The sequence below is a fragment of the Neovison vison genome, chromosome 3 (genome assembly GCF_020171115.1).
Source record: "Neovison vison isolate M4711 chromosome 3, ASM_NN_V1, whole genome shotgun sequence".
NCBI lineage: Eukaryota > Metazoa > Chordata > Mammalia > Carnivora > Mustelidae > Neogale > Neogale vison.
The window spans coordinates 222,326,565-222,353,517 of NC_058093.1; the positions used below are offsets into that span (position 1 = coordinate 222,326,565).

Sequence of the window (26,953 nt, forward strand, 5' to 3'; positions counted from 1 at the left end):
GTGACTGAGGTATGACCAACCCCACCAAAAGTCATACCTACCTATTTATAGGTATTTATACATCGTATAAATCGTATAATACATAGGTATCTATACCTATATATAGGTATTTATACATCGTGATGAGCTTGAAGATGTCAACTCTAAGAGTTTCCTCCCTCCTTCTTTCTGCCTATGTGTGTGATGAGAACACTTCACATAAGATCTACCCTCTAAAAAGACTCAACAGTGGACAATACAGCATGGCAACCAGTGGCTCTATGCTGCCCAGTGGACCTATTCGTTGGCTGGTCATCTTCGTCGTCTACTTTTTCATTTGCGTTCTAGCGTTCATTCATCCTGCACAAATGAAACTATGTACCCGTCAATCGTTCTCTCCCATTTGGCCCTCCCCTGAGTCCCGGGCAACCACCCCTCTATTCTCTGCCTCTCTGAGTGTGATTATTTTAGATCCCATATAGAAACAGGGACATGAAATAGATGATCCAGTCATAAAAAAGAAAATCCAACCATTCCCTACAAGGTGGATGAACCCAGAGGATGTTAGGCTATGTGTCACAGGCCAGACCCAGGACACAGTCACCTTGTTTTTAAAGCACTCTGAGTTCAGTATATTTTTACTTGTGTGGTTAGTTGTTAATAATGTCCCATGCCCACCCTGCCCCGTGCCAGGCTGGGAGCGCCCCTAAGATGGGGATCGTCTCTGGGTGTGTTGACTCCCAGACCCCAGTGCCTGACACATAGTAGGCACTCAGATAATGTTTGGTGCTTCCCCCTTTCTAGAGGGAAGTTTGGCAGTTCTGTGTCAGAAGCTATCAAATACTCATATGCTTGGACTTCATAATTTCACACTCGGGCTTTTATCCTAATGAAATATTCAGAGAAACAAAGATTTCTGGGTACATATGTTCTCCCAATTGTTGATTAAATTGGATGAAAATCGCCTTTTTTGAAACAACCTGAATATCCAACAATAGCAAATGGGTTAGACAATTTGTAGTCCATACAAAGGAGTGCTTAAAGCCAGGCATGGACGAATATGGAATGAGAGGGAAAAGAGCCTACCTGTCACGTTAGGAAGAATGAAAACGCTTCGCAAACGATTAATATAGTCATGGTCTCAATTTTGTTTAAACACAAAGGTGGCCTGTTAAAATTAGCCAGCCCTGATGAGGGTGCGTAGAACAAAACAGAACGAGAATGTGGGAGGGGTGGGTCACATCAGAAATCCTGACCCTTAGGTGTTGCTTCCATTCACAGCATCGGAAACACGATTTTCACATCTGCACCGTGGCTGGAGACAACAGTCCTGCTTGTACATTCCAGGCAGCCTGCTGCAGCCCCAAAGCACTTCCCTCCCTTCTGTTAGCTCCACCCCCACCAACCTGGGCCGTTGCTAGGCAACCCACAGCCTCTCAGCATCTCTCCTAAGCCTGCTGGTCCCCTGTCTGCTTCACACCTACCCTTGATACCTTGGCCCGAGAGATAATTAGTGTTAATGTCTGAATGCGTGTGCATGTATGCTCATGTGTCTGAGCACATCTGTGTGTTTCCTACGGGGGGTGTGTGTGTGTGTGTGTGTGTGTGGTGTGTATCTGCACATGTACATACATGCCTATGAGGTGTGTGTCCATGGGCATGTTGTGTATGTGTGCTATGTGTGTGCTTGTGGGGTGTGTGTGTTTCAGAGAGGAGGAGGAACCAAAAGTGGACTACAGCTCATACCTGGACCTAGAAGCAAACAAAAGGCTTCCAAGTGACATTAGCCACCAAGCTGAGACCCCTAGAGTAGAGCAGCTCTGAGGAGCTAAGGGGCCTCTAAGAGATGAGTCCCAAAATCACAGTTCAAAACAGTGCAACCCACTAATTAATGCCAGACTCTGAGGTCTCTGGGACAACCACTCTTAGTTCTCAGAGACTCCTGGGGCCCCAAGGAGGTCCCTCTGCCCTTACCTCCTGCAGCCAAAGCATCTGATGGGTGATGGCTACAGATTTGGGACCCAGCAGATCGCACTCCTGCATGTGCCATGCAAGGCCATTCTGCTTTCTCCCACCTCAGTTCAAAGCACCCCCATTCCTCCAGCCACCGAGGCTAAAATCCTAGAAACTGTCCTGATCCCTCTTTTCCCACCTCCTCCCTCAGGCCCATGCTATCCTCTCTATGTGTGAAGCAGACTTTGACTGTGTCCCACCCAACCCAGCTCCACTACCATGTCCTTGTGCAAGCACCAGCATCTCACCAGGAGATTTTGTAGGTTCCCATGTGGCCTCCCTTCTCTGAGTCATTCCCCAGGCTTCCCCCTGCCTGAGCCATTCAAGGAACAAGTCAAATCATGGCATTCCCTGCCTGTGTCCCTGCATGGTCTCTCCTGGGTCTGAGCATAAAAACCACAGTTTGCAGAGTCCTCACTGAGCATAAAAACCATAGTTTGCATAGTCCCCCCATCACCTCTCATCTACTGGCCTCATCTACCAGCCTCCCAGGCCCTCTAGCCATCCTGGCTTTATTTCTGTGCCTCAAACTGGAAGGCCAGTCTTCCCCCGACAAGGTAGGGGCTCAACAGATGTAATAGCCAATGGAAAAGTGTTGGGCCCCTTGGCACTGCTCACCACAGGCCACCCTCCCAGGTTTCAGCAGAACCTCCAGAACCCTGGACAGCACCAGTTGGCCATAAGAACCCTGCATACAGGAACCAAGTCCACTTCTGCCCACAGGGGCCTCCTCTGCACCTAGAAGGTCCGCATATAACAGCTCCTGATGAATAAGTGAAGGCATGTTGGAGCTTCCATAGGGCCTGAGCTGGGGGTACCCAGCCCACCCAGAGAGGCAGCAGCACAGCACCTGAGCTGGTCTCCTCTTCCTCAAGGCCCCGTCGGCTTGGCCCAGATGTCACTTGCTCGATGATCTGTCGCAAGTGGTGCTTGAAGGTGGCGGTGTTCAGTTCTTCATACTCACAGCCCAGGGCCTCAGCTGCGTGGTTTGCCCACTCAAACCGCATGAACTGCTTCCGGCCCACTGTGGGAGGAACACAGCACAAGTATGGTGGTAAAGTCCTGGGTATGGAGTGGGTGGGCTTCCAAGAGGACCTCAGGGGTCTTACCACCTCCCACCCTCTAGGCTACCCACCCTCAGCATGAAGCCTCAACACCTGGCCTGGGCCAGGGTCAGGTTTCCCGAGAGACATGCTTATCCTACTTCTTCGCAATTTGCATTGTTCACTTTTTCAAAGCAATTAAAATGATCATGAGGACCCTCTAAAGGTGAAATTAGAGAATTGTTAGTGAAAGTGTCATCTGTCCACTCCTGTGTCCACTTACCTGTCCATCCACCCACCCACTACCCTCTGCTGCCACCTACCTGTACTACTGACACAGCCACACATCCCACCATCTCACCACCCACCCATTTATTCAAAACACACACTTGTTGAGCTCCTCTATGTAACAGGAACTGTGTTAGCCACTGGAAAATCAATGATGAGCAAGACAGACACGGTGACTGTCCTCCTGGAGTTTACAATCTATTGAGGAAATAAGACAATAAACAAGTAAACAGATAGATGAATAAGATAAATTCAGGTGATAATATTATAAAGTTTTTCCCCTTAAGGAGAAAATAAAACCAAGAGATGAGGTCAAGAGAAGCTGAGAGCATCCCTATGGATCCGTGGTTGTCAGAGAGGGCTCTGTCTGAGGATGGGATATCTGAACTGGGTTATGAAAGGTGCGAAGGAGCTGGCTACTTAAAGAACCAGGGAAGAACTTTAGGGGTCAAAAAGCGGTATCGTGCGAAGGCCCTGAGGCAGAAACAAGCACAGTGTAGCCAAGAAAGACCAAGAAGTCCAGGTGGCTGGAATGTAAGGGGGAGATGAGGAGGAATCAAATGAGATTGAAGAAGCCATGGGGAACCACTTTATGAACTATTACAAGGCCATTTAAGATTAACAACAAAGATTGTACAACCCGAACAATGCTTACAGACAAACACTAAATAAAAATCAAATTAGAAAACTGTAGTAGAGAATGATGTCAACTCTGTAAACCATTCTAAATTATAAAATAAAATAGTAAGGGAAGCCAGGGTGTCTCAGTCAGTTGAACATCCAACTCGTGATTTCAGCTCAGGTCACAATCTCAGGGTCGTGAGATCAAGTCCCACATCAGGCTCCATGCTGAGTATGGAGGCTGCTAATGATTCTCTCTCTCTCCCTCTGCCACCCCCACCTCGCCCTCTCTTCTTTCTCTCTTAAATAAAAAAGTAAGTAAATAAAATTATAAAAAGGAAATATTTCCAAATATTAACAGTCATAGCTGGCTAAAGGGATTTTGCATTTTCTAAATTTTCTACCAGAGTTGTGTCTTCATTTTGTAATCCAAATTAAAAAAATTAATGGCTGATTAAAACAAATAACAGTGCTATCGCTAAAGAATTTCCTTCCATTGTTTATCTCTCCATAAATGTATTTCCTTCTTTGAAATAAAAATCAGAACTTCCAACAGATTTTTTTAATCCATCAGAAAGAGATTATATGGGCCAAGTTCTCCGAGATGACCTCTTGAAGAATCAGCCTGGTTTAAGGCAAAACTGGACATCTGGACAAGGACTTTGTGTGGGACTCACTACTCTAGGAAAAGGCGCTCCGGCCCCAGGTCACTGAGGGGCCACAAACAGCCATGCTTGACAACAGCCTCAGTGCCAGCTCCTCAGCTCTGATCATCACAAGAGACAATTCCCATTTTACAGATGATAATACTGAGTCTCAGGAAGTAACATGGCTAATAAAAAGTCCTGCCCCTTGCCAAAATTATGAAAGAGGTGATGATGGTGGTGAAGAAAGCAGTCACCATTCATTGACCCCATTTATTCAACATGTCATCTTTGTGCAGCTCAGGGCTTCTGGTGTCAGAAAGTCTGCATCAGGGTCCCAAGCGCAACCCATGAAAAAAATCAGTACATGTTAGTTGTGATTACTTCTTATCATCATCATCATCACCATCACCATCATGAAATCCTCACAAAGGTTGTCTTGTCATTTTCATTTTACAGATGAGAAAACGGACTCCGAGACATCACCAGAAGTCAGAGGGATGCGAAGTACTAGAACTACTATTTCACCAAAGTCAATCCATCAAATACCTCTTTTAGGAAATCTGCCATATCTTTGTGACCCTAGATCAGACTTTCTTTAAAATGGACTCATTTATCTTTTTCACTCAACTAAATATATTGTGAAAGGGAATTTTATAGTATTATCTTAAATGAGAACCCCTCTGCTGGAGGGAATCACTAAGGGGATGGTTTCAACCCCTCCCATGTGAAACAGACGTTCGGCCCATGTTCCCCTGGGGAGCCATCTTTAAGGTTGGAACCTTAAGGGAGTGAGGTGTTGTTGAAACCATCTGGACTAAATATGTGACTTTGTATAAACTTTTAAGATTCGGGGGTGGGGGTGGGGGGTCGGTGTGGAATTGTACAGGACGGGCCAGTGGAGGCAAGCCTTGTGTACAAGTTCCCTTGCTTATTTCACATGCTGCCTACCAATCTGGAGTGGTCTACTGCTTTCTTTGATCTCCCCTTCCCCTCTGTGAGCTGGGGTCAGTTCGCAGACCAATACTATTATCACCAGTCACAAACAGAAAGTAGAAATAAATACAATATGAGCACAAAAGTATCTTTAGATTCTAACTAGATACAGTTACCTGGGAGCCAGAGTTCTGGCTCTCTCTTTGTCAAAATGCAAGATTAGCAAGTATTAGAGATTTTAAAGATGTTAGCCCTGAATGAGACTTCTTTCTTCCTGTGTTGGGGGTTGCAAGGGAATTAAAATAAGAGATAATGTTCTAGGTGGGTGATGTCCTGTCGCTCTCCTGGCCTATTGACCCTCTTCTGCCACTCTCCAAAATATTCCTCCCGCACACCATCTGCAGTGACCTTCTGTACCTCTCTGAGCTGGGAAGAAGTCAGGAAGGGAATCGGCAACGGCTCTTTGTGATAAGAGGAACAGTGAATGGACTCAACCTGACTCCAAATCCTTGCCTGACAAGTCCCCAGTGTGCTCACTGAGGACACCCTGTTGGGGAAATCCAGGAAGCACACAGGGAGCTCTGCCAGGAAAATGTACTTTGTTTCCAGTTCCCTGAAGGCTGGCTAGTTCACAAGATCCAACCCCATGGGTTCTTCTATCTTTGTTCAGACACAGGTGGAATCCAAAACCTCTTCAGTGGGGCCTGAGAAAGGGACAGAAACATGCACACTCGACCAGACAGAACCTGAGTCCCTTTCCTGCCTTCCACCATTCCCAGCTCTAGTCTTTGGGCAAGTTGCACTGGCCTTTCTGGGCCTGTTTCATCTTCTGTAAAATGGAGTCATAAGACCCCAAGCATTTCCTCATTGGTATGCAAGGATGGAGTGACAAGTTTATACTTACATGGAAGATTCCCAACAGAGGGCCTGGCCCTGAGAAGGCAATCAATACCATTCTAGTCCCTTCTCTACCTGTGAAACCCAAGCAGGCACCACTCACCCAACAAGGACTGCTTCATTCTGGCAGCCACAGGGACTCCTCCTGCAGATCTGTCTATCTGTGGCTTCGCAAGAAGATTTGGGGGATGGATGACAAACCAGATATGGGCCATGCCCCATGGATTCTGAGCCAACTCCGCGGAACGGTGGACACATATTGGCTCAACACCTCCCACCAACCTACGTCAATGCCAAGGACAAAGCTGTCCTCGGAATGCTGCCAGGGTTGGAGATCCCTGTCCAAGGGATGCTCATGGACACGATGGCTCCCTCTCCTGAGAAGCCATCATTTGATGAACAAGGACAGCCATCAAGCAAAGGCACGTGCCATGTGCCAGACACTGTGCTAAGTGCTTCCTTTGCCTCTTCTTTACTTTCATCAAAAGCCTCTGAGATCTGGGGCGCCTGGGTGGCTCTGTGGGTTAAAGCCTCTGCCTTCGGCTCAGGTCATGATCCCAGGGTTCTGGGATCGAGCTCCGCATCAGGCTCTCTGCTCCACAGGGAACCTGCTTCCTCCTCTCTCTCTCTCTGCCTGCCTCTCTGCCTACTTGTGATCTCTGTCTGTCAAATAAATAAATTAAATATTTAAAAAAAAAAAAAAAAGCCTCTGAGATCATTCGAAGGTGGGGTCTAGCTTCTGGTCCAAAGCTGCACAGGGAGTAGTGGCCGAGCGGTGGGATTCCCAGGCTCCTGTGCGGATCTTCAGACCGTGCAGTAGCCGCCTGCTGGTTTGCTCCAACACTGTCTGTATGTTCATCCCTCTATCCGGATCAGAGCCAGCGCCAGGAAGTGCTCAATAAACATTTGTCAAGTGGGTGATTAAATGATGGAAGGAAATCAAGAGAGGAATGCACATTTCTCGATGATGGCCAGCCCTGCCTACTTTCCCTCCCCGCTTCTCCATTAAGACTAGGGAGACAGCATCTCTGTTCTCTCCCCATGGCACTTGCCACTGGAACCTTTGAGACAGTCTTTTGTACTGGAAAAAGATCAAATACGAGACCAAACAAAAGGGAGAAAGGCCGAGAGACAGAAATGGAAACAGAGAGCCAGGACAGAGCTGGCTCTGAGGAGCGCGCTCTTTGTGGGGCGGGTTTGTGGGTTTCCTCCTGCCTCTAGCCTGCTCTACAGGGGATCACACACCCAATCCAGGTGCTTTCCCGCCACCCACTAGGAGGTAAGGAGCCTGTGCCCAGAAAGATGCCAAAGCTAAATGCAGAGATCATTTCAGGCTGGTGTATTTGGCTGCCCTGGTGGGAACCAGGACCCCGTGGCAGGTAGAAATACAGTCTGGCTTCTGCACACATCATGCAGGGATCTTCTCCCTCTGCTGCAAGCACTGCACAGGACGTGTGCTGTTGAGCAGTAGGAAATGTTCCCTGGCAGCCCACCCGTTATCCCGCCTCTGTCTCAGCCACCCAGGAAAAAGAAATCAGAATGCACATGTTTGACAGCATCACAAAGGGGGCCTTAATATCACATCAGCCAGCAGCACGCGCTGTACACCTAGCCCATGCCAGGCGCTGGGCTGAGCGCTAAACACTGCTGCCTCATTTAATCCTCCCCACCGCCCTGCGAGGTCAACAGTGACACCACCCCTTGAATTACGAGAAAACTGAACCTCAGGGTGACCTTCCAAGGCCATGAAGCTGGTGAGAGGCAGAGGCAGGATTTGAATTCCAGTCTCCGGACTCCGCATTCAATATTCTAAGCACGACGCCGTGCGGAGGGGTCTTTTCTCATGATCAATATCGATTTCAGAGTCTAAGGCAAAAACTCTAGGACCCTTAAAATCCTCCTTGGGAATCCCACATTGCCCGTAGCATACAGTACTGTAGCTTATCTTCACAAGCACAGCACAAGTTTTCCCCAGGGCGGAACAAGGAAATGGGTGGCTTGCCTTTGGGGGCCGTGACTTACAAAAAGAAATGCATCCGTAACCTCCAGCCTCGCGTTTGCTTTGCACGCATGGTTGGATTTACATAAATACAACGCATGTATGATTGGAACCACCCACCCCTGAATCTGTTCTCTATTAAAAAAAATTATGTGCAAATGCCAAGTCTGTTCTGATTCTTTGTGACAGATGGTCCATGCATCTCACCATGGCCTGGAGGACACACACCCGAGAGTGTCTATGCTGAGGGAAAGGACAGTTGTGTGACCTTGGCTGATCTTTCGACTCCCTGCCTTGTGAGGTCTGCAGGCTGGGAACTGTTAAGCCTGATTTTATAGGAGAAGCTACTGAGACACAGGAGGGGATACTGCCCTGCCCTAAGTCACACAGCATGTAAGCGGCTGACCTAGAACTTGAGTCTAGGTCTCTGACCCCCGGGTCAGCGGCATGGGGTTGGGGCGGTTCTGGTACCCTACATAGGCCACTTTAGATCTAGCTGGAGCATACACAGGGGCTGTATGTAGGTCAAGTCAAAAACGAAACGGGGACAAGCTTTAGATGGCAACATGCGGGTTTTGGGGGGAGACCTGCAGCAGACCTGTCACAGCTCTGCCGTACCCCTGGGGGTTATTGTGTTCCCTCCTCAGGAGGGCGTTCTCTCCCAATAGCGCTTGCTCATGCAAGGGGAGGCTGGAAGGGCCATGGAATTAAAATCTTCAGCCCTCAGTCAGTGACAGCAGGTGCCCTTTGAGCAGGATAACTCTGGGTGTGTGTTCTATGCTGCCCCCCACAGAGTTCTCTGGCAGGACTGAGCCCCAGTTTGCCCACAGTGGTGGCTAACTTGGTAACATATCCTCCACGGCAGCCTTCCTTCCCCTCTTCCCCTCCCCAAGCTCCTCCCAGTACGTCCCAGGATCACATCCCACAGGAACCATCTTGGCCTTGAACCCTTGCTTCAGCAGCTGTACCCACGTCAGGTGCTAAGACTCAGAGAGGGCTTGAGAGGCTGATCACACTCAGCAAAGTTTGGTTTCGATTTCTCTTCAATATCTGAGGCCAAAGGACAGTTCTCTGAAAGGGACTCAAGGCTTGATAGGCTGCTATTTCTTTGTGTCTTTGTCTGTTCCTCTGTAGCCATTTGCACATCTGGGGAAGGCCTGGCTCCAGCCAGTATGCCACTGAGGGAAGGGCTGAGTCAGAAACTCTCCATGAGGCAGAGTGGTACAGAACAGAGCAAAGCGGCCATACAGCTGGGGCTCAGTTCCCCAAAGGGGCTCCTCATAGTCATCATTCCATAGAATGTTCATCCATGTCAGTGGGAAGAGATGAATCCTGTATCATATCAAGTTGGTCTTTGTTTGCTGAAACAACTTTCTTAACTGCAGGACTTCTCAGAGCATTGAAAGCATGTCTGATAAATCTCCAAGAAGGGAACATTCTGTTCAGACCAATTTGGCCTCAGAAGGCTTTTAGGAACATCTTGAAGATCTAATGTCCCACGAGACCCTAGTTTAGAAAATGCTGGTTTAGGGGGGAACCCTGGACCAACAGACTTTCCCAAGTCACTCACCCAAGGTCACTCTGCTGGTAAGAGGCAGGCTGGGATCTGAATGGAGAGGCTGCACAAAGGAGCAAATGAGACTCAGAAAGAAGGAAGGAGGAAAGGAATGCAATGGGACCAGTTTCCGAGTTGCTCAAATCCACCTGCAAAAGCAGGTTTTTCCCTTTTTATTCAGTACAAAAAAGAGAGAAAGAGAGAGAAAATAATAACAAGACTGCTTTCCCCCGTGCACCACGAGTTCAATTGCTATCAATTACTGCGGCCTCCTGCATTTATTAATAACCAAGTTATTTCCCCTTCCAACAACTTCCAACAATAGCTGTGCTGTTGCTGAATTACTGAGCATTATGTGACATATTTACAACACTGGTGCAACTGGGTCACATTTCCTCACACAGAGGTTTACAGTTCAGAGGCCTGAGAAGAAGGAGGCCACCTGCAGGGAAGAGATAAGCCTAAAAGTCTAGAGATGCTAGAAGAAAAAACAGTACACACACTGCCTAGGTTTAAATACCTTCTCTCACGCCTAAAGCCCTGTGACATTGGGGAGGTCTTGCCACCTCCCAGAGCCTCTGTTTCCTCTTCTATAAAATGGGAATCTGCTCCCAGGAAGTTTTGGAAAGCCTCAGTGAGGTTACAATTGCAGGTCACTTAGCACAGCATCTGTTCAATAGCGATCGGCTCCTGTAATGACGATCACACTCTGAGATTTCTGCCCTTAAAGGGAACAAATGGGTCAGCCAGAGAAACCCCAGGAACCCATTCAATTCAGGTGGCTGTGGCTTCCCGCCCAGGGGTGCCCAGCAAAGTCCTATTGTTGGGATCATGGAAAAGGCAACCCTCTTACAGACTGGAATGTCAAAGCCCTTCCCTCTGTTGCTGCTGCTTCTTCTTCTTTTTTTTTTTTTAAGATTTTCATTTATTTACTTGAGAGAGCGAGAGAGAGAGCACCTTAGAGCATGAGTAGGGGGAGGGGCAGAGGGAGAGCAAGAAGCAGACTCTCCACTGACCAAAGAACACAATGTGGGGCTTGATCCCAGGACCCTAAGATCATGACCTGAGCTTGAAGCAGACTGTTAACCCACTGAGCCACCCAGGCTCCCCTGCCCTTCCTGCTTCTTATGGCTTCTCTTGAAACTCCTCGCTGTCTCCCCTCTGCCCTCCCCACCTGAACCTGTAATTCCATATATCTGGATTTAGAGAAAGTTGCCATCTGCCCCAGGACCTTTACCTGTCTGCCTAGTCTGTGCTCCCTTGCAAGGCCTGGCCAATAAGCCATCTATAACCCAACTGGAATCACTGCTCACACCCTAGAGGACAATGCTCAGACCACTCCCAATGATCTGGGGAACATGAGCAGGTGTTTTGGAAAAAGAAGTCTCAGCAGACAAATCACCTGGGGCAGCATCAGATTAAACCAAGGGAAATGGGGCTGCATTCTCGTAGGACTGAACCTGGAGTATGCCAATGGGTATGGGGAATTTACAAGAGAAGAGGGCACGGGTAGGAGTCTCCTGAGCTAGTATGATCAAGAGGCTGGAGGGAAAAAACAGACATGGCATCTTTGGAGTGGTGGGAACCATGGAAAGAAGCGGGAGGCTGGACATCCAAAGACAGATTCAGACTGGATACGAGATTTTGAGTACAAGATGTCCTCTCTCTCGAGCATCAGTTTCCACATCTGTGAAATGGATGACTCCTCTCCCAAAGGGTTGTTTGAAGGATGAAATGAGACACTAGATGTGAAGCTGGCTGAGAATGTCCCCAACGCTGGTGATCTGAGCAGGGTAGGGGGAAGGCATGACAGGTCAATTACTCTGGGGAATGCTAGGAGCAAAGGCTCAGGGAGGGGGCCAGCAGCAGGTGCCTGAGTGCCTGCCTGAGCCACACAGCCAGTGAGACAGAAGCCAGGACCCAAGCCAAATGCTTTCTCTATAGTCAAGTGTCCCTCAGCAAGACAGGAAGAACGGGTCACTCCAACTATCACACTGTCCCCTCTGGAGCTGCTTCCTGGGGCCCCAGGAAAGCCCAAGAACAGCTGGTGCTTCCCCAGTGCTCACCCCATGTCCAGCCCGGGTGCTGAGTAAGCACATGATCTCACCAATGCTCCAGCCACGTGAAGAGCTCTCCTTACAATCTGCATTTATTGATGATGCCACAGACTACTCCACATCACGTGGCCTAAAGAATGGAAGGAAGGCTTTAAGGATGGAACTCCTCAGCCCCAAACTGGGTTGCTCCCCTCCCCAAATCCACCACCTTAGATAACTTACTTGACTTCTCCAAGCCTCCAGGGACTCATCCATAAAATGGGTATAACCTCCCATACAGGGCTATGAAGATCTAATGGAATAACCAGCATGTAAATCACGTCCAGCAGAGAGCGGATTCTCAATAAAGAGTAATAGTGAAAAAGTCCGTAGGGTGGTCACGACTGTATCCGCACTATTGATGCACGCCTTACAGGAATGGTGAGTCTGGGCATGCGCAACGGAGCCATAGGGATCTTCTCCCTCCTCCCCTCCCCAACCCCGCCCCAGTCCCAGCCCCAACCCCCACCTCCCACGCCCCATCCCCAGCTCCGCCCCAACAACAGGTTAGTAGGTTCTCTGATGATCAAGGCTTAAAGAGAGCCCAGAGAGCATCTGGTCTAACCCCATGAAGCAAGTCCTTCCCCTCTCTGAGCCTCAGTTTCTGCATCTGTAAAATGGGGCAGTAGCATTCACTCCATGAAATGGCTGAGATGGCCAAAGCTCTTACAGTCGTGCCTGGAACATCGTAAGCCAGAGATAAGCATCAGCTGCCCTGTTATTATTTACGGGAAACAGAGGCTAAGAAGGGTGGGGGGAAGGACAGGCGTTGGCAGGGCCACCCACAGGCGAGTGGCTCGGCCTCTGGGAAACCTGGTTGTCCAGGTGTTCCAGCCTCCCCACTCCCGCCACCCCAGGCATGGGGCCACCAGCGAGCAGAGCCTTGTAGCCGCGGCCACTTCGGGGTTTTACCGGGCTTTTTAAAACTATAATTGTTTACATCCCTGAGCAGCCATTTCAGCTTAATGAATGAATTCAATATGCTCCAAAAAACGTGGAATAAATCCTCGCCTGTGGCCCAGAATAGGCCCGGCTGCACCAGCTGTCGGGCAGGGAGCCAAGCCACCAGCAGGGGCGCGGCTGAAAAGGAGGGACTGTGCCTGCACAAAGGCAGGCGGGCAGGCGGGACTGACCCAGGGCGGGGACAAGCCTGGGGGATGCTGGGTCCAAGGGCAGATCAGTGCAAGTTCTAGGTTGTAGGGCCCAGTCGCCTCTTAATCAGAGCCCTATGTCAACCCAGCCTCACCCCTTTGGTTGGTACCTTGCAGGTGGGAACACAGAGGTCCCAGGCTTTGCTTGAGCCACTGCACCTTGGCTGGGTGACATTCTTCTGTCTGGAGCACCCTCCCTACTTTCTTCTCAGTTTTGGAGATTTAGCTCAAGGTCCCCTAGGAGGGTGGACCCTTTGGATGGGGCTATCCACTTTGAACTTAGTGTTTCCTGCCTACCGTGTTCTCTGAGTATCTTCTGTGCACTTGTCTGGGTCCGTCTCCCTCAATCAGACTAAAATTTTGTCTTGGAACATGAGGGTGGTGTCCCAGGGCAGCCAAGGCATTGAGGAGAAGACAGGAAAGGAGGAGAAGAGGAGGAAGATGGAAGGAGGAGAGGAGGAAGGGCTGAGCAAAATGAACTCAGAAATGACCCAGGAACCCAGAGACTGGGATTTTGGACCTGTCTCTCTCACAACCTCACTGAGTGACCTTGAGCAAGGCCCTATCCCTCTCTGATCCTCCATCCCTGCCTGACCCAAAAAGGGCTGGCACAATTGTAGCCCCGTCTAGGCAGCTGGGTCTCTGTCCTCACAGGATGTTCACAGATCAGGCAGGTGGGATGCCCTCCCTGGCTTCTGCCGGGGTGGACCCAGGCTATGAGTGGCCGAGCTTACCATCTGAGGCCCTCTGCAGGGAGGAAACATAAGGGCCCAGACTGCAGCTGTCCTGCTCCTCCTGACTCAGTGACTTAATATCCCTTTGCCCAGATCCTAAAGAAATGAACAGCCCTGGTCTCCTGCCACCTGGGGCCCAGACACCAACCCGAATCAGTGCTCCCGGGGAAAATATAGAGGGAGTACATGGACACTGAGCTCAGGTGTGCAGCTTGTCTCCTTAGGAGCAGGAGGCAAGGGGGCTGTGGGCCAGGCAGAGAGAAGCCACCGCCAGGGGCGGGGAGCGGGGGCAGGGTGCAGGAACTGCAGATGGGGGTCCTGGCTGGCGCTGCCCAGAGCCTGATGTACTTCATCTGCGGAAACAGAAGTGAGTATTCACGAGCAGTGAGGGGACAAGAGTGGAGGACAGAGGAAGTGTCCCCAGAGTGGAGTCAGTAGGTCCTTTGAGAAATGTCAAGCCTTCCGCTGCCCTCAAGGGACACAGGGCCAGCAGACAGAAGGTCCGGCTTTGTGCCACTTAGAGCTGTGTGACCCTGAGCTAGTGACTTCACCTCTCAGAGCCTTGACTTCCCCACCTACAAATGGAAAGGAAAACAGAAGTGCCTATGCCACAGGCTCGAGAGGGTTCCATGAGCCAACCTGGGTAACATCCAGGGGATGTGAACTGGGCCAAGTGCATCCAAAAGTCAAGCCTTGAACACACCCTTCCATCCGGCAATTCTGTGTCCAGGAGACCATGCTTCCAAAATGCTCGCTCCCAGGCACCAGCTCTGCCTCTGAGCATGTCCAGTGCAGCGCTGTCTAGAACTCCAACACTGAGAAAGCCACCTGAACGGCCCATAGGAGGGCAGCTACACCTATGGAGAACCCCCTCCCCATAACGGGCAGGTCTCTGCAGTCAACAAAGAGAAGTAAGGACTTCCCGATGACCCAGATGCCGGTCCCCACCACTGCAGACCGGGCTGTGGTTGGAGGAGACCCACGGGACTGTGTGTTCCTGCCCCAGCCTCCCGTGAGTCTGCCGTAACTTTGAATCAAAAAGTTCCAGAGAAGAAACCAACAGAAACAGACCTTGGCCTGTGAGGGCAGCAAACTGCCCTATAGGACACCATCGCAGTGGGACATGGCATTATACCTTTGTCACAGCCCAGAGCAGGCACAACGGCACTCATGAGCCTGAATGGAAACTCTGGCCTTGAACTAATAACGCCGGGTCTGTCTAGGTACATCCATTGTAATTAACATCCCCTTTGCACCATGACCAATGATCCCTTTGAGGGCAGAGGGACCCTTTCTCCTCTCTGTTCTTTGGCATGGTTTCCACTTCTCATAGGAAGACAACTTTACAGTGGGATGTTCTTGATGGTTTATAAAACCAAACCAGTGAAGTGCTTCGGGTTGATGGGATCCCTGTATTGACTCGCACCGGCCTTCTGCAAGCGGGGTCTCGTGCTAGCGTGGGGAGCCTCTGACCCGCTCCTCCAATCCTTGGATGCACGGCTCTGACTGCTGGATATCAGGGTGTCCCAGCAGAGGGCGGGGGAGTGGGGCCCTCCATCATGACTACTATTGTCTCTCTTTCCTGTGTTTCCCCCACCCCGACCAGGGCTCCCCGAGTTATGACCCCATTCATTCCGGGGCTGACATCTTTATTAGAGCAGGCAGGGAAACTGCCATCTGATTGGCAACCTCCCTTCATCATCCTATTACAACGCCCCTCCTCAGGTTATATATAGGCTTGGCAGTGTCATATATTAGGCAGAAGGGTCAGCAGCAAGTGGACTGGCAAATTTAGTGAAAAAATAATAAATTAAACCTGCCATTGGCCTTCAGAGGAAAAGGAAAGCAAAGCAACGTCCAGGCAGGCATCACTCATCCTGGGGCAACTGGGGATTCTGAACATGATTGTCGCTTTTGTGAAGTAATGAGAGACAGCAGGCAGAGTGACAGTCTTGGGCTTTCTAGGGAGAGGGCTCATCATCTCTTATGGCGACGGGACCACAGCAATACTGAAAGGAGAGTCCGTGTCAGCCTTGCGAACTCCAGCTTTGCTGGGGAACCCACCAACTCCTCCTCATCTGGGAGTGGACAGACTCTCCATGAATAATCATACTAGCATTAATAACCAGGATGACAGAGTTTCACGTATTCAGATTAAGTGATGGGAGCCTCGTAAGAACCTTGGGAGGAAAGCACTATTATTATTCCCATTTTACAGATGAGGACACTGATTCTCAGAGGTCAAGGGAATGGCCGAGATCACGCAGGAAAACGGATTGAACACGGATCAGCCTGGTCCCAGGACCCACGCCTTTAGCCTCCATGCTGAGCTCTCCAAGCTTGATCTTGCTTAACGGGGTAACTTTCCAGATGCAGGAACAGGGAGTGGAGACTGGACAGAGACATGAATAGCAATTAGATGGAGCTGAGGAGGAGCTCTTAGGGGAGAGGTGAATGTCATGAAAGTAGGGAACAGAAGTGTCTTCTTGCCACCTCAGCAGGGAGCTAGGAAACCTTGGCTGTGGTATTCTACAGGCTCTGTGATATCCTAACTCCCAACAGCTAGAACTTACCACATGCCCGGCACTGGGCTCAGCCCTGGACATACAGCATCTCCATCCATCTATATGGTGGACCTGTGAGGTCAGTGCTCTTTTCAGTCCCATTGTACAGGTCAGAAAACTGAGCCTCAGAAAGCTAGTGACTTGCTCAAAGCCACTGTGGCACACTGGCCGCAACCCTATCTCCCTACCTACACGTTCTAGAAACTTGCGGCTGCCCCTCTCCCAGGGTGGTGCCTGGCTCCCGTGGCCCTTGAAGCTGTCAACAGCTTATCACTCATAGAACATGGCAGAAGGGACACTGCATGATATCTGAGGTCAGCTCAGAAAAGGGGATACAGCTTCCAGGCTGCTCACTAGGAACTTGCCCTTGAAGCCGCTGTACCAAGAGGAAGCCCAAACGAGCCCATGTGGGAAGACTGGAAACCGCACAGGAGAGGGAGATGCCCAGCCAGTCCCCGCCTCCTCCAAGCCCCTGCTCCTTCCCTGCCAGCCACCATGAGATGGCAGCCTCAGGACTGACCTCAAGCCGGAGCCACCAGCTGAGCCCTTCCAAACGGCAGAGCCACCAGAGCCTCAGGAGATAGTGAAGCGCTTGTGCATAAGGCATGGGGCTTGGGGCTGACTTGTTACACAGCACAGTAACCTGGCCAGCCCCCAACGGAGCAAGAGACGGAGTCCTCGCTTTGATGTGAGCCCACCTGCTCTGAGCACTGCCCTTGCACTGCCCTTGGCCCTCAGGAACTTCTGCTGAGCCGTGGAGAGAGCACTGGACTGTGAGTCCACGCCTGGATTCTGGTTCAGAACATGCTGTTCATTAGCACAGATGGCTCATTGTACACCTTTGGCGAGGAGCATCTTCTTAAAGGCTCGTGTCCTTCATCCACCAAAGGGGCTCTCACCTACCACCCAGCCCACCTTGAGGGCCTGCTTTAATGCCAGCAGAGACCGCCGAGCAACCAAGATACTTAGCACAGAGAAGGAAGTCCCGCTCGCTGAATGCTTCCCATGTGCCACACACCCACAGACCCAGAAGCTGAGGCCGGAGAGGGGATATCACTCTGCACAAGTTAAATCCCATACCCAGGAGGTAGAGAGGCCTGGATTCAAAGCCAGAGCCCCACTCCTCCCTTTTCCCTCTCTCTGTCCTTATCAAGTGAGCTCCAGAGAGCATCCATTTGCTGCCACACGAAGCCCATGGGCACTGGCTAATTGTTGTATGGGCCACTTTTTGCCAAAGGGAAGAAACAGGAGGTTGGATGAACGGTTTCCTGATGGCTCCCGAGGGATGGCCCAGGCCGGGAGCCTCGGTTAACAGCAAACCAACCATGATGTCGAATCACCCACGGTTTTCTGCCTGCCAGGTGGAGCCAGCCCCCAAGCGTCCTCCCGCTGCCCACCCAAGGGACCATTCTGGGACAGCAAGTCTGAGAGACAGAAGGGAGGCGGAGATGCTATGCAGAGCGGGGGAGATCCGCAGTCCCTCTTCCCCCAGAAGAATGCATCTCCTAAGACCCAACAGCCAGCTGGGGCTGACCTCTGCAAAGAAGTCACTTGATAATGAACCAAGCAAGCCAGGAGCTACCTTGCCTGTCCATGGGAGGTGGCCCACAGTCAGGCCATTATTAGCACTGCCACCTCGAGGGAGCCCCCAGACAGCTCTAGAACATCCTTTCTCCCTCCTCCCTCCTCAGAGGCTTAGGCAGGTTCCATAACTTGGCCAAGGTCACACCCCGCTGATAAAAGGCTAAGCTGAAATCCAAATCAGAACTGGCTGATGGCAAAACTCCCGTGTCCTTTCCCCTCCACATCCTGGGGGAAGGCAAGCCTCTGACTTCCAGGCTGTCCAGGGCATAGCTGATGACAGGGGAGTCCCCAGCTCCCCTCCACAACCCCTAGACAGCCAGCCCCTTGGGATAAAGGCCACCACAGAGGCCAACAGGACCGTGAAGGGGGTCGGGGAGAGGCATGGTGGGAGAGCTCTGCAGGAGATCAGGGGGCCCCAGGGGCCTGAGGCGAGTTCAGGAAGAACAGGATATGATCCTCCCCACAAAGGAGGAAGTTCAGGGCAGCCCCGAGGGTGATGCCGGGCGTGTGTGATGTAGGTGCTGAAGGCTCAAACAAACCAGAAGCCATGAGCACACTGGGACCCCACGTTGATCTGAGGGCCTGGGGGCCCGTCAGCCTGAGACCACCCACACGTGCTCAGTGACCTTTCATGGGGCCACCAGGTCTGGGGGCTGTGGCACGGGCTTGGCCCCTGGGATAAATACACCTTTGGTCTTTGTCCCCAGTCCCTGGCACACGACTCCTAAGACCCTTGGCATCTCTGAAGGGAGAAGGGTCTTTTGCACACTAATGAATGGCTGGGGTTTGGTTGGGGTGGGGGTGGGGGGGGTACTCCATAGCTTCAGGACAAGAGCTGGTCATCGGGAAGACCAAGGCATGATTAGAAATTTAGAACTTTAAGCCTTGACCCTGGACCTCCGAGGAGGGGAGAGGGGCTAGAGGCTGAGTAATCAATCATCAGTGGCCAAAGACTTCATCAATCATGCCTAAATAATAAAACCGCCATAAAACCCCTAAACTAACACATTGAGGAGCTGGGGGTGGGGGAAGGCGTGTAGGGGAGGGGAGCCCCTCCCCCATGCCTTGCCCATTTGGCTGTTCCTGCTTTGTATCCTTTATAATAAAGAGATACGTGTAAGTAAAGGGCCTTCTAGGGCTCTGTGAGCTTCTCTGGAAAATTATCAAATCTGAGGGGGTGGTGGGAGGTCCCCAACTTTATAGCGGGTCGGTCAGAAGGACAGATGGCCCCAATATGTGGTCCGGGTCTGAGGTCAGGCAGGCCTATGACTAAGCCCTTAACTGTGGGGTCTACACAGACTCCAGCATCTTCATTGAATTCGATTGAATTGTAGGACACCCCGTTGATGTCTGGAGAATCAGAGTATCAGCTGGCCTAAGGAAAACCCCACACATTTGGTGTCAGAAGCAATTCAGAGAGTCTTGCTGAGAAAGTGACCCCACCAGCCCTCTGGGAGCCTGTGAGGACAGAGACAGAAGTGCACGGGGCAAGAGAGGCAGGACATGCGGTCCCTGAGTTTGGGCCCAGAGCTTGGACAGACCTGGGTCCAAATGCCACCTCTGCCTTTAGTGGTGTACGCTGGGGGATCGGGACAAAGCTCTGGCCAGCCTCAGTTTCCCCATCTGTAAGATGGGCATCGTAATGGACCTCTCTCTTCCCAGGCTGTTATTCTAAGGTGGCAGTGACCCTGTCTAGAAGCTCTCAGCCCAGGGCCCAGAAAAAACAAATCAGTTCTGCATTAGCAGATGACCCTCACAGCCCATTGCAAAGGTGAGGAAGGCAGAGGGAGATTTGCAGGAGACTGACCGGCTGAGACTCCAAGCCTCGCCCTGGAACATACTCACTGTGCAATGTCTCTTTCTCTGAGAAAAAAGAGTTCTTCTCTGAGAAAAACTCTTTCTCTGAGTCTCTGTTCTTTACTCCATCAGAGGAGGAGGCATGACGATGAACACTTCTAGGCCCACACTTCACGAGCTTTTAAGTCCTGTGCCCCACACTTTTGGACACCAACTCAATCCCCACAATGAGCCTGTGAGCCGGGGGCCGCTATTGACTCCATTTTACAGAGCAGAAAACTGAGGCTTGGGGAGCACCCAGCAGGCTGATTCTGACTCCTGCCAGAGGCGCTGTTGGTCCTCACCGGATTTCCACATGAATCGGGTCTAATCAAGAGGCACGATCGAGGTAGCCGTGCTTCTCAAATGGCCAAACACTAAACCGATATTCGTGGTGGCTGTTGTCATTGCCCTAACAGTTCAAAAACCCTGAGTCCGGTTATGAGCCCTAAAATGTCCCCACAGGGACTGATACCGGTTTTTTAAAAATAAGATCAGGGCTCTCAAAATAAGGAAGCCAGGCGCCCTGGGAGGAGATCATCATTTTAGTGGAAAAAAAACAAAAAAAACCCTGATTAATGGAAATGATTCTTAATATATTTCAAAATGATCTGTTATGACACAAAGCAAAGACATTTATATATGACTTTGAAATTCTTAATAGCTGATTTTAGAGCAACCTATTATGAAATCTTCCAGAGCAGAATATATAGTAAGTAAATCATCGGGCAGGCCTCCCAGGCAAACTGATGGCAGCTCCTCTTAAAATAATTTATAAGGTGGGGAGGGGTGGGGGGAGTCTGGAAGAAATTATTGCCATAATCATGTATTAATAAAATATTTATATATGTGACTTTCCCTTTTTATCGTTACAGGCAGCTCCAGGTACGGGCCAGGTCCCTGAGCCCACATCAGAGGGGGCGTCCCACATGCCCCAAGGGGAGAAACCCTATGGACAAATTCCTCTTGTGACTGGTCAGTGGGCCAGGGGACTCTGTTAGCCTCTGCTTTGTGGCATTGGAGGTTGACAGGGGAAACCGGAAGGCGGGTCCCACCCAACTGCAGGCCTTGCTGAGTGCTGGGATGGGGGAGGGGGGTAATTCTGTGTCAGCTCAGTGCATCAAAGAGGCAACCCACTGGGCCACCTGAGGAGAGCCATCTACACTGGGATGGATAACAAAATCCTAGACTCATCTTCTACGGAAGGATAGCCTTGAACCAGCTGCTACTGATGACCAAGCCAGCATCCCTTGCCTGGTCCATCCCAGAGCTGCCATCCTGTACGTCTCTGATCTGGCACTGTGGATCCTTCTCCATGCCTCTCTGCTGTTTCTGTCTACAGGCATGCACTCAGCTCGAGCGTGGGACAGATAGGAAGTGCGGGTGTTAATGTCTCCAAGAAGAAGTCTTCAACCGGAGAAGCAAGAAGTGGTGGGTAAATATCCCGGCTCCCTTGTCTCCTGGGTAATGCAACTGGGAACCATGTTTCTCAGAGCCACCCTGAGGTCCCCAGTGAAAATGGGTTCTGGCTGCCCAAGGGTGACACACTCACTAAAGTATCTCCTGCCTTCCCTTCCTTGACTCCCTCCCGTACTGCTGATACCCTCCCAGAAGGACATGTGCACCCACATCTTTGTCTCGGGGTCTGCTTAAGGGAACCCAGTCCAGGTCAGCCTCCTCTCCCATATTCCATTTGATCTTCCCACCAGCTGCATTCTGTGCGCATTGAAAGAGGGGTCCACCAAAGCTCAGACTATTCTGATATTCAATCCCAGTTCATTGCACCAAGAGCCTCAGCTTTCCCTTCTGTAAAATAGGATTGCTCCCTTCAACTCATCCCGAGCCCATGGATGTCCCGACTCTGTACCTTCAGGGCTTTCCTGCTCTAATCTCTGCATTCCCATCCTCTACCCAGTCAATGCACAAAGCTAGCTGATGGTCCCGGTTAGAAAGCCTCATGTCTGCTAATAAGATGATAAAGTCACAAGAAGGCACCTCTTTGTCATAGCCCCTCATATCCCTCCCTCTGCTGGGTCTGGGCACAAAGTGGATGTTGGCCCTTTTTGGGGATGGGGATGTGTTATGGGCTGAATTATGTCCTCCCCAAATCCATATGTTAAAGGACTAAGGCCTAGGACTTCAAATTGTGACTATTCATTGATCAAGGCTTTAACATGATAATTAAGGTAAAATGAGGTCCCTGGCGTGAGCCCTAATCCAATGCGACTGGTGTCCTAATCAGAAGAGGAGATCGGGACACAGGTGCCCACTCGAGTGGAGGGCCAGTCACTGCGGGAGGGCGACCCTCTGCAGCTTAGGACAGAGTCCTCAGGAGAAACCAACCTGCTGGCAGCTTGACCTTGAACTTCCAGCCCCAGAACTGTCAGAAAACAAATTCGCCAGATTAAGAACCTCAAATCTGGCTCAATGGCAGAATGTCACATCTGATAAAACTATGACCAGAGACAGAGGTGACTTGCTTAAGGCCACACATCAAGTCAGAGGTAGGGCCAGATTCCTAACATCCTCTCTCTGCCATGGTTGGGTCCAAGGGGGATGGGCCCTTTGGAGGCATGAAGCTCCCCAGTAGCTGTGATCTTCCGTGGGGATGGTGTAGGATAGGGATTGGCCAGCTTCTTCTGTAAAGGGCTATATAATTGTAATTATCTGAGCTTTGCAGGCAACACCATCCTTCTCTCAAATCCTCAACTTTTCCATTGTGGCAAGAACATAGCCATAGATATGCAGATGAAGGGGTATGACCCTGTTCCGATGAAACTTTAATTTATGGATCCTATAATCTGAATAACCTAACATTTTCATACATCCCCAACTATTACAGATGGAAAGATAGGTAAATAGATAGATACTCATCTAATTGAAATAACTACTTTTAGATTATGGCTGTCCAAAAGCAGACAGCGGACTAGATTTAGCCCCATAAGCCACAGTTGGCTGACCCTTCCTGGAGACAAAGCCAATTATAGGGGTAGAGATTTTACTAGATCATTAAGAGCTCTGCAGGGAAAGAAAGGCAGCTCAGGTTGGAGATGCAGCCATGTTCCCACACCATGGTGTGTCTGACTCACATTGGTCTTGGTGACAAGGGAGCTGAGAATGAGACGCTAGAGTCCCATGAGCAAAATCATAGTAACGCCCCAGCACCCAATGTGTTGAGCGTGGCCCACAACTCATTTTTGGAAAGGCAGGTGGCATTTGATTTTTCACCCTTGCTCAGTCAAGCATGTATGTCCCTGGTTTGGGCCACCGGGACGATCCCTACCTTACTTATTTCTGACTCAGCTTCACTTCTAGAAATTTCCAAAATCAAATCGGTGGACCAATATATGCAGCTCACATGTATGCGAATCCAAAGAATGAAGCCCAAGGCTCAGGAGGGTGGGGATGGCTGGAATGATGTGCCAGCCTATTCCAGAAGTCTGTTGCCCACAGACAAATGACCCAGAATGTCAGCCAGAGTCAGCACACAGCCCCAGAGGACAGACCTCAATTCACATGCTTTCATTCAACAAGTAAATCCCAACTCTGGGCCCCAGGGAAGTCACTCCCTACTAGAAAGAGCTAGACAAAAACACGATCACAATACAAGTCACCATGACTCTCATGAAGGCAAGAACAACACTGCTCTTGATCCTTACTGTCTCCCCGGGACCCTTTACAGTGCCGAAAGAGACCAAAGAAATTGGTAAGGGAAGTGAGGAGCCTTGAGTGCCAGGTCAAGGAATTTTACTTGAGTTAGCAGGCAAGGGAGAGCCTCAGGAGGATTCTAAACTGGGGAATGGCAAAATAGGCCTATGTTTTTTAGAAAAGAACCCAAGGATCACAATGAAGATAGACTGAGGGAGGAAAGTAGACATTAACAATGAGACTACTGCAACTGTCCAAGCAAAAGAAGAAGAAGAAAAAAAAAAAAGACTGGCAAAGAGTAAGAATAGAGAAACAAGGACAGAAATGCTGTCACAGAGATCCTCTACATGGCAAGGTGAATAATGGTTGGCTAGGGAGGGGTGAGGGCAAGAGGAAAGACCTGAACAACTTGGAAAACCAAGCTGAAGTAGGGATGATCAGTAAACAGATGATTCAGGGCAGGGAGCAGACTCAGGAGGAGAGGATGGCTGGGTGAGCTTCAGCACATAAGGTGGAGAAGCATCTCCAAAATGTCTAGGTAGAAACACAGCACCCTTCTTGCTTAGACTCAGCTATCTCTCGGGGGTGTTCTAGAGTTTCTGTGCTCAACGCAGCAGCCGCTAGTTACATATGACTATTTAAATTCATGTTAATGAAAATGTAATGCGATGAAACATTCCAACCCTCGGTTTCATTAGCTGCATGTCAGGGGCTCAGTAGCCACAGGCAGCTCAGGGCTGGTTCTGGACTGCACAGCTGGAGAGCATCTCCATCACTACAGAAAGTTCTAGAAAGAACAATGCTGGTCTACGAGGTTTCCTTGGAAAACCTAGCCCCATTTCCATCTCACCGTGCCTGGTCCCACAGTCTCCCAGAGTACAGTCCTAGAGACACAAAGATGACAGATGGGTCCTGTCCCACCTCATGGAGCGAAGGGCTTTGTCAGGCACCTGCCAACACAGACAGCTGGCAGCGCAGGTGAGCTCGGCAGGAAGCACGTACCTTTGCAGGCCCCCGCTGCGCCGAGGTGGTAGATGGCTGCCAACACCCGCCAAATGGCTCGCTGCTCACCCTCCGAGATGTCCAGCGTCTCCATGGCGCAGCGGAGCTGGGCAAAGGCAGCCGCCGCCTTCTGCTTGTCTTCAGGCTGAGGAAGGAAGGGAGAGAGGAAGAGGCCATGAGGGTAGAGAAAAGGCGAAGCTCCAACTCAGGGTTCGCAGTTGGGGGAACATGTGATTGCTTTATTAGCACAGTAAATCACCCACAATTAGGCTGTGCCAAAATGACACTCAGGGCTCCGAATGCAGGGAAAGTTCTAGAAATTGCTTCTATCTGACTTTGGAGTGCGCTGTCATTTTTATTCATCCATGTGTTCGTTTGGGAGATGTTTTGTTGTTTGGGGTTCTGCTTGGTACTGGGCTCTGAGGATGCAAAGCGGAAGAGAGGGCTTGACTTGGAAGGCTTCTCAAGGGAGCAGTGAAAGGAGACCTAACTGGGGTCCGGGCAGCGATGGGATCTCCGAGGCAGGAAGGCGCTGATGAATCCCACCCAAAAGCGTCATAGAGAGAGTCACAGAAGGCAAAACAAACCTGAGATGGAATCTGGAAGGTGACTAGGCATCACTGACCAATTTAATGCAATAAGTCCCGACAAGCAGAGGGAATGACAGGACCGAAGGAGATCTGAGGACACAACATGGGAGCCTCTGAGTGCGGGCACAGAAGGAGGTATTTTTGGAGGAGGGACTGACAGAGAAGAGAGAAAGCTTGAGAAGCTGGTAGATGCCGGTTGGGAAGTTCTCACCCATGACATTAAGGGCAAGGGCTTTAAATTCCAGCCCCAACTGGCCCCCATCTGTACTCCCGCACCTGTGGCAGACATCAGTAATCTATCAAGAGCCCGCAGCAAGCCAGTGGGTCCCCGATTCTTCTCAGGACACCACTCCTTGCAGCCGACACCAACAGATCTGTCTCAGCAACTGAAGTGGAAACCGTTTGCTATCCCCAGTACAAGTGATGGGAAACTGCCCAAGATTTTTAAGCAGGAGGAAAGAGAAAGTGACATGATCAGATGTTTATGGGTTGTAGGGTGTTGTTTTTTTCTTTTTCAGATTTATGATCCCAATTATGTTTGATTGAATATTAAAATTAGTCTGAAACTCCTGCACACACCATCTGGCCAAGGAGACTCAGCCCAGAAACCTGCTGGGCTGTGAGGAAGTGAGCTGGGGACAAGAATTCTTTTGTCACTAATCTACCCGCAGATAATGAGGAACTGATTTGCACTTGGCCCTCTTACAGAGTGTGGGCGAGGAACGGTAGGCTGTTAAAGCTGGCAGGTCCTTAAAGTTTGTGTAATCCAATGCCCAGAGAGGGGAGAACACCGGCCCAAGGTCACACAGCAAATGAATATCAGAAGATGCAGAGCTAGAATCAGGCTTGTCTGATTCTCAGTCCAGGCCACTTGTCCCCTCCATTCAAGCCACTTCTAACTAGGAAAGAAGTCTTGCAAAGATCCGCAACCAATTGGGACGGCATCAAAGCATGCAGTGACATTGAGAGATTCGCTGTGAAAATATTTCAATTAATAGCAAAAGCATGTTCCACTGATCCATCATATTTCTGGGCCACCACAGGACCACAAAATCCCTAGCAACCAGGAGCTCAACCTAGCAACCACAGCTGCTCCGCTGCAGCAAACGGAGGGAAGGAAGGCATCTTACCAACATGTTCTCGGTTATTTATGAGATTTCAAAGCAGCAGCGAAAGGACACCAAAAGGACAGTGGCAATACATTTATTATGGCTCCCACTGTCAGCTCTGAGCATTTGACTTTAAATTACAGGTGGACTCCATCATCCGCCACTTAGCTCATGTGAAGAGAAGGAGAAACTTTCCCTAAAGCTTAATCTGTTTCTTTTCCTCTCCCTCCCCTCCCACTCCCCACCCCCTCCCTATGGTTCTGTTGCAATAGAAAATACAGAGAGACAAATGTATCTGTTTCTGATCCAAACAATTAGGATCTGGAAGATGTTTCCAGTGCCTTGAATTTCCAGGGAACCAAACACGCTGCCTAATGCTGGGATGTAAGCCCCTCCTTGCATCCTTGCATCCCAGTCATGCACGGAGAGATCAGTGAAGCTAGTGCAGTAAGTCAAGCCACAGCGCAAGCGTCTGTTCACAGGAGAAGGAGTAAACAAAGGGCCGTGTGGCTGGGGCACAATGATGGAGAATCACTTTGCAGCGAACAAGAACGAGCTGCCAGTGGGTGTGACCGCAATCCCGAATCCCACAGACCCAGGTTGAGCCAGAGAAGCCAGATACCAAAGGCTCTGTACCCTGGGACTTCCATCTCTGCAATGTTCA

General features: G+C 50.3%; 1 protein-coding gene across 1 annotated transcript in view; it reads right to left on the bottom strand.

Annotated features, from left to right (window-relative positions):
* MYO18B (myosin XVIIIB) overlaps window positions 1-26,953 on the bottom strand; it is a 237,265-nt gene that overhangs the window by 187,414 nt on the left and 22,898 nt on the right. Inside the window, exons 11-12 of the mRNA XM_044244039.1 lie at window positions 24,591-24,735; window positions 2,843-3,016 (exon numbers count right to left, since the gene is read on the bottom strand). Coding sequence (XP_044099974.1) covers window positions 2,843-3,016; window positions 24,591-24,735 — 319 coding nt within the window. The remainder of the gene's footprint in view (window positions 1-2,842; window positions 3,017-24,590; window positions 24,736-26,953) is intronic.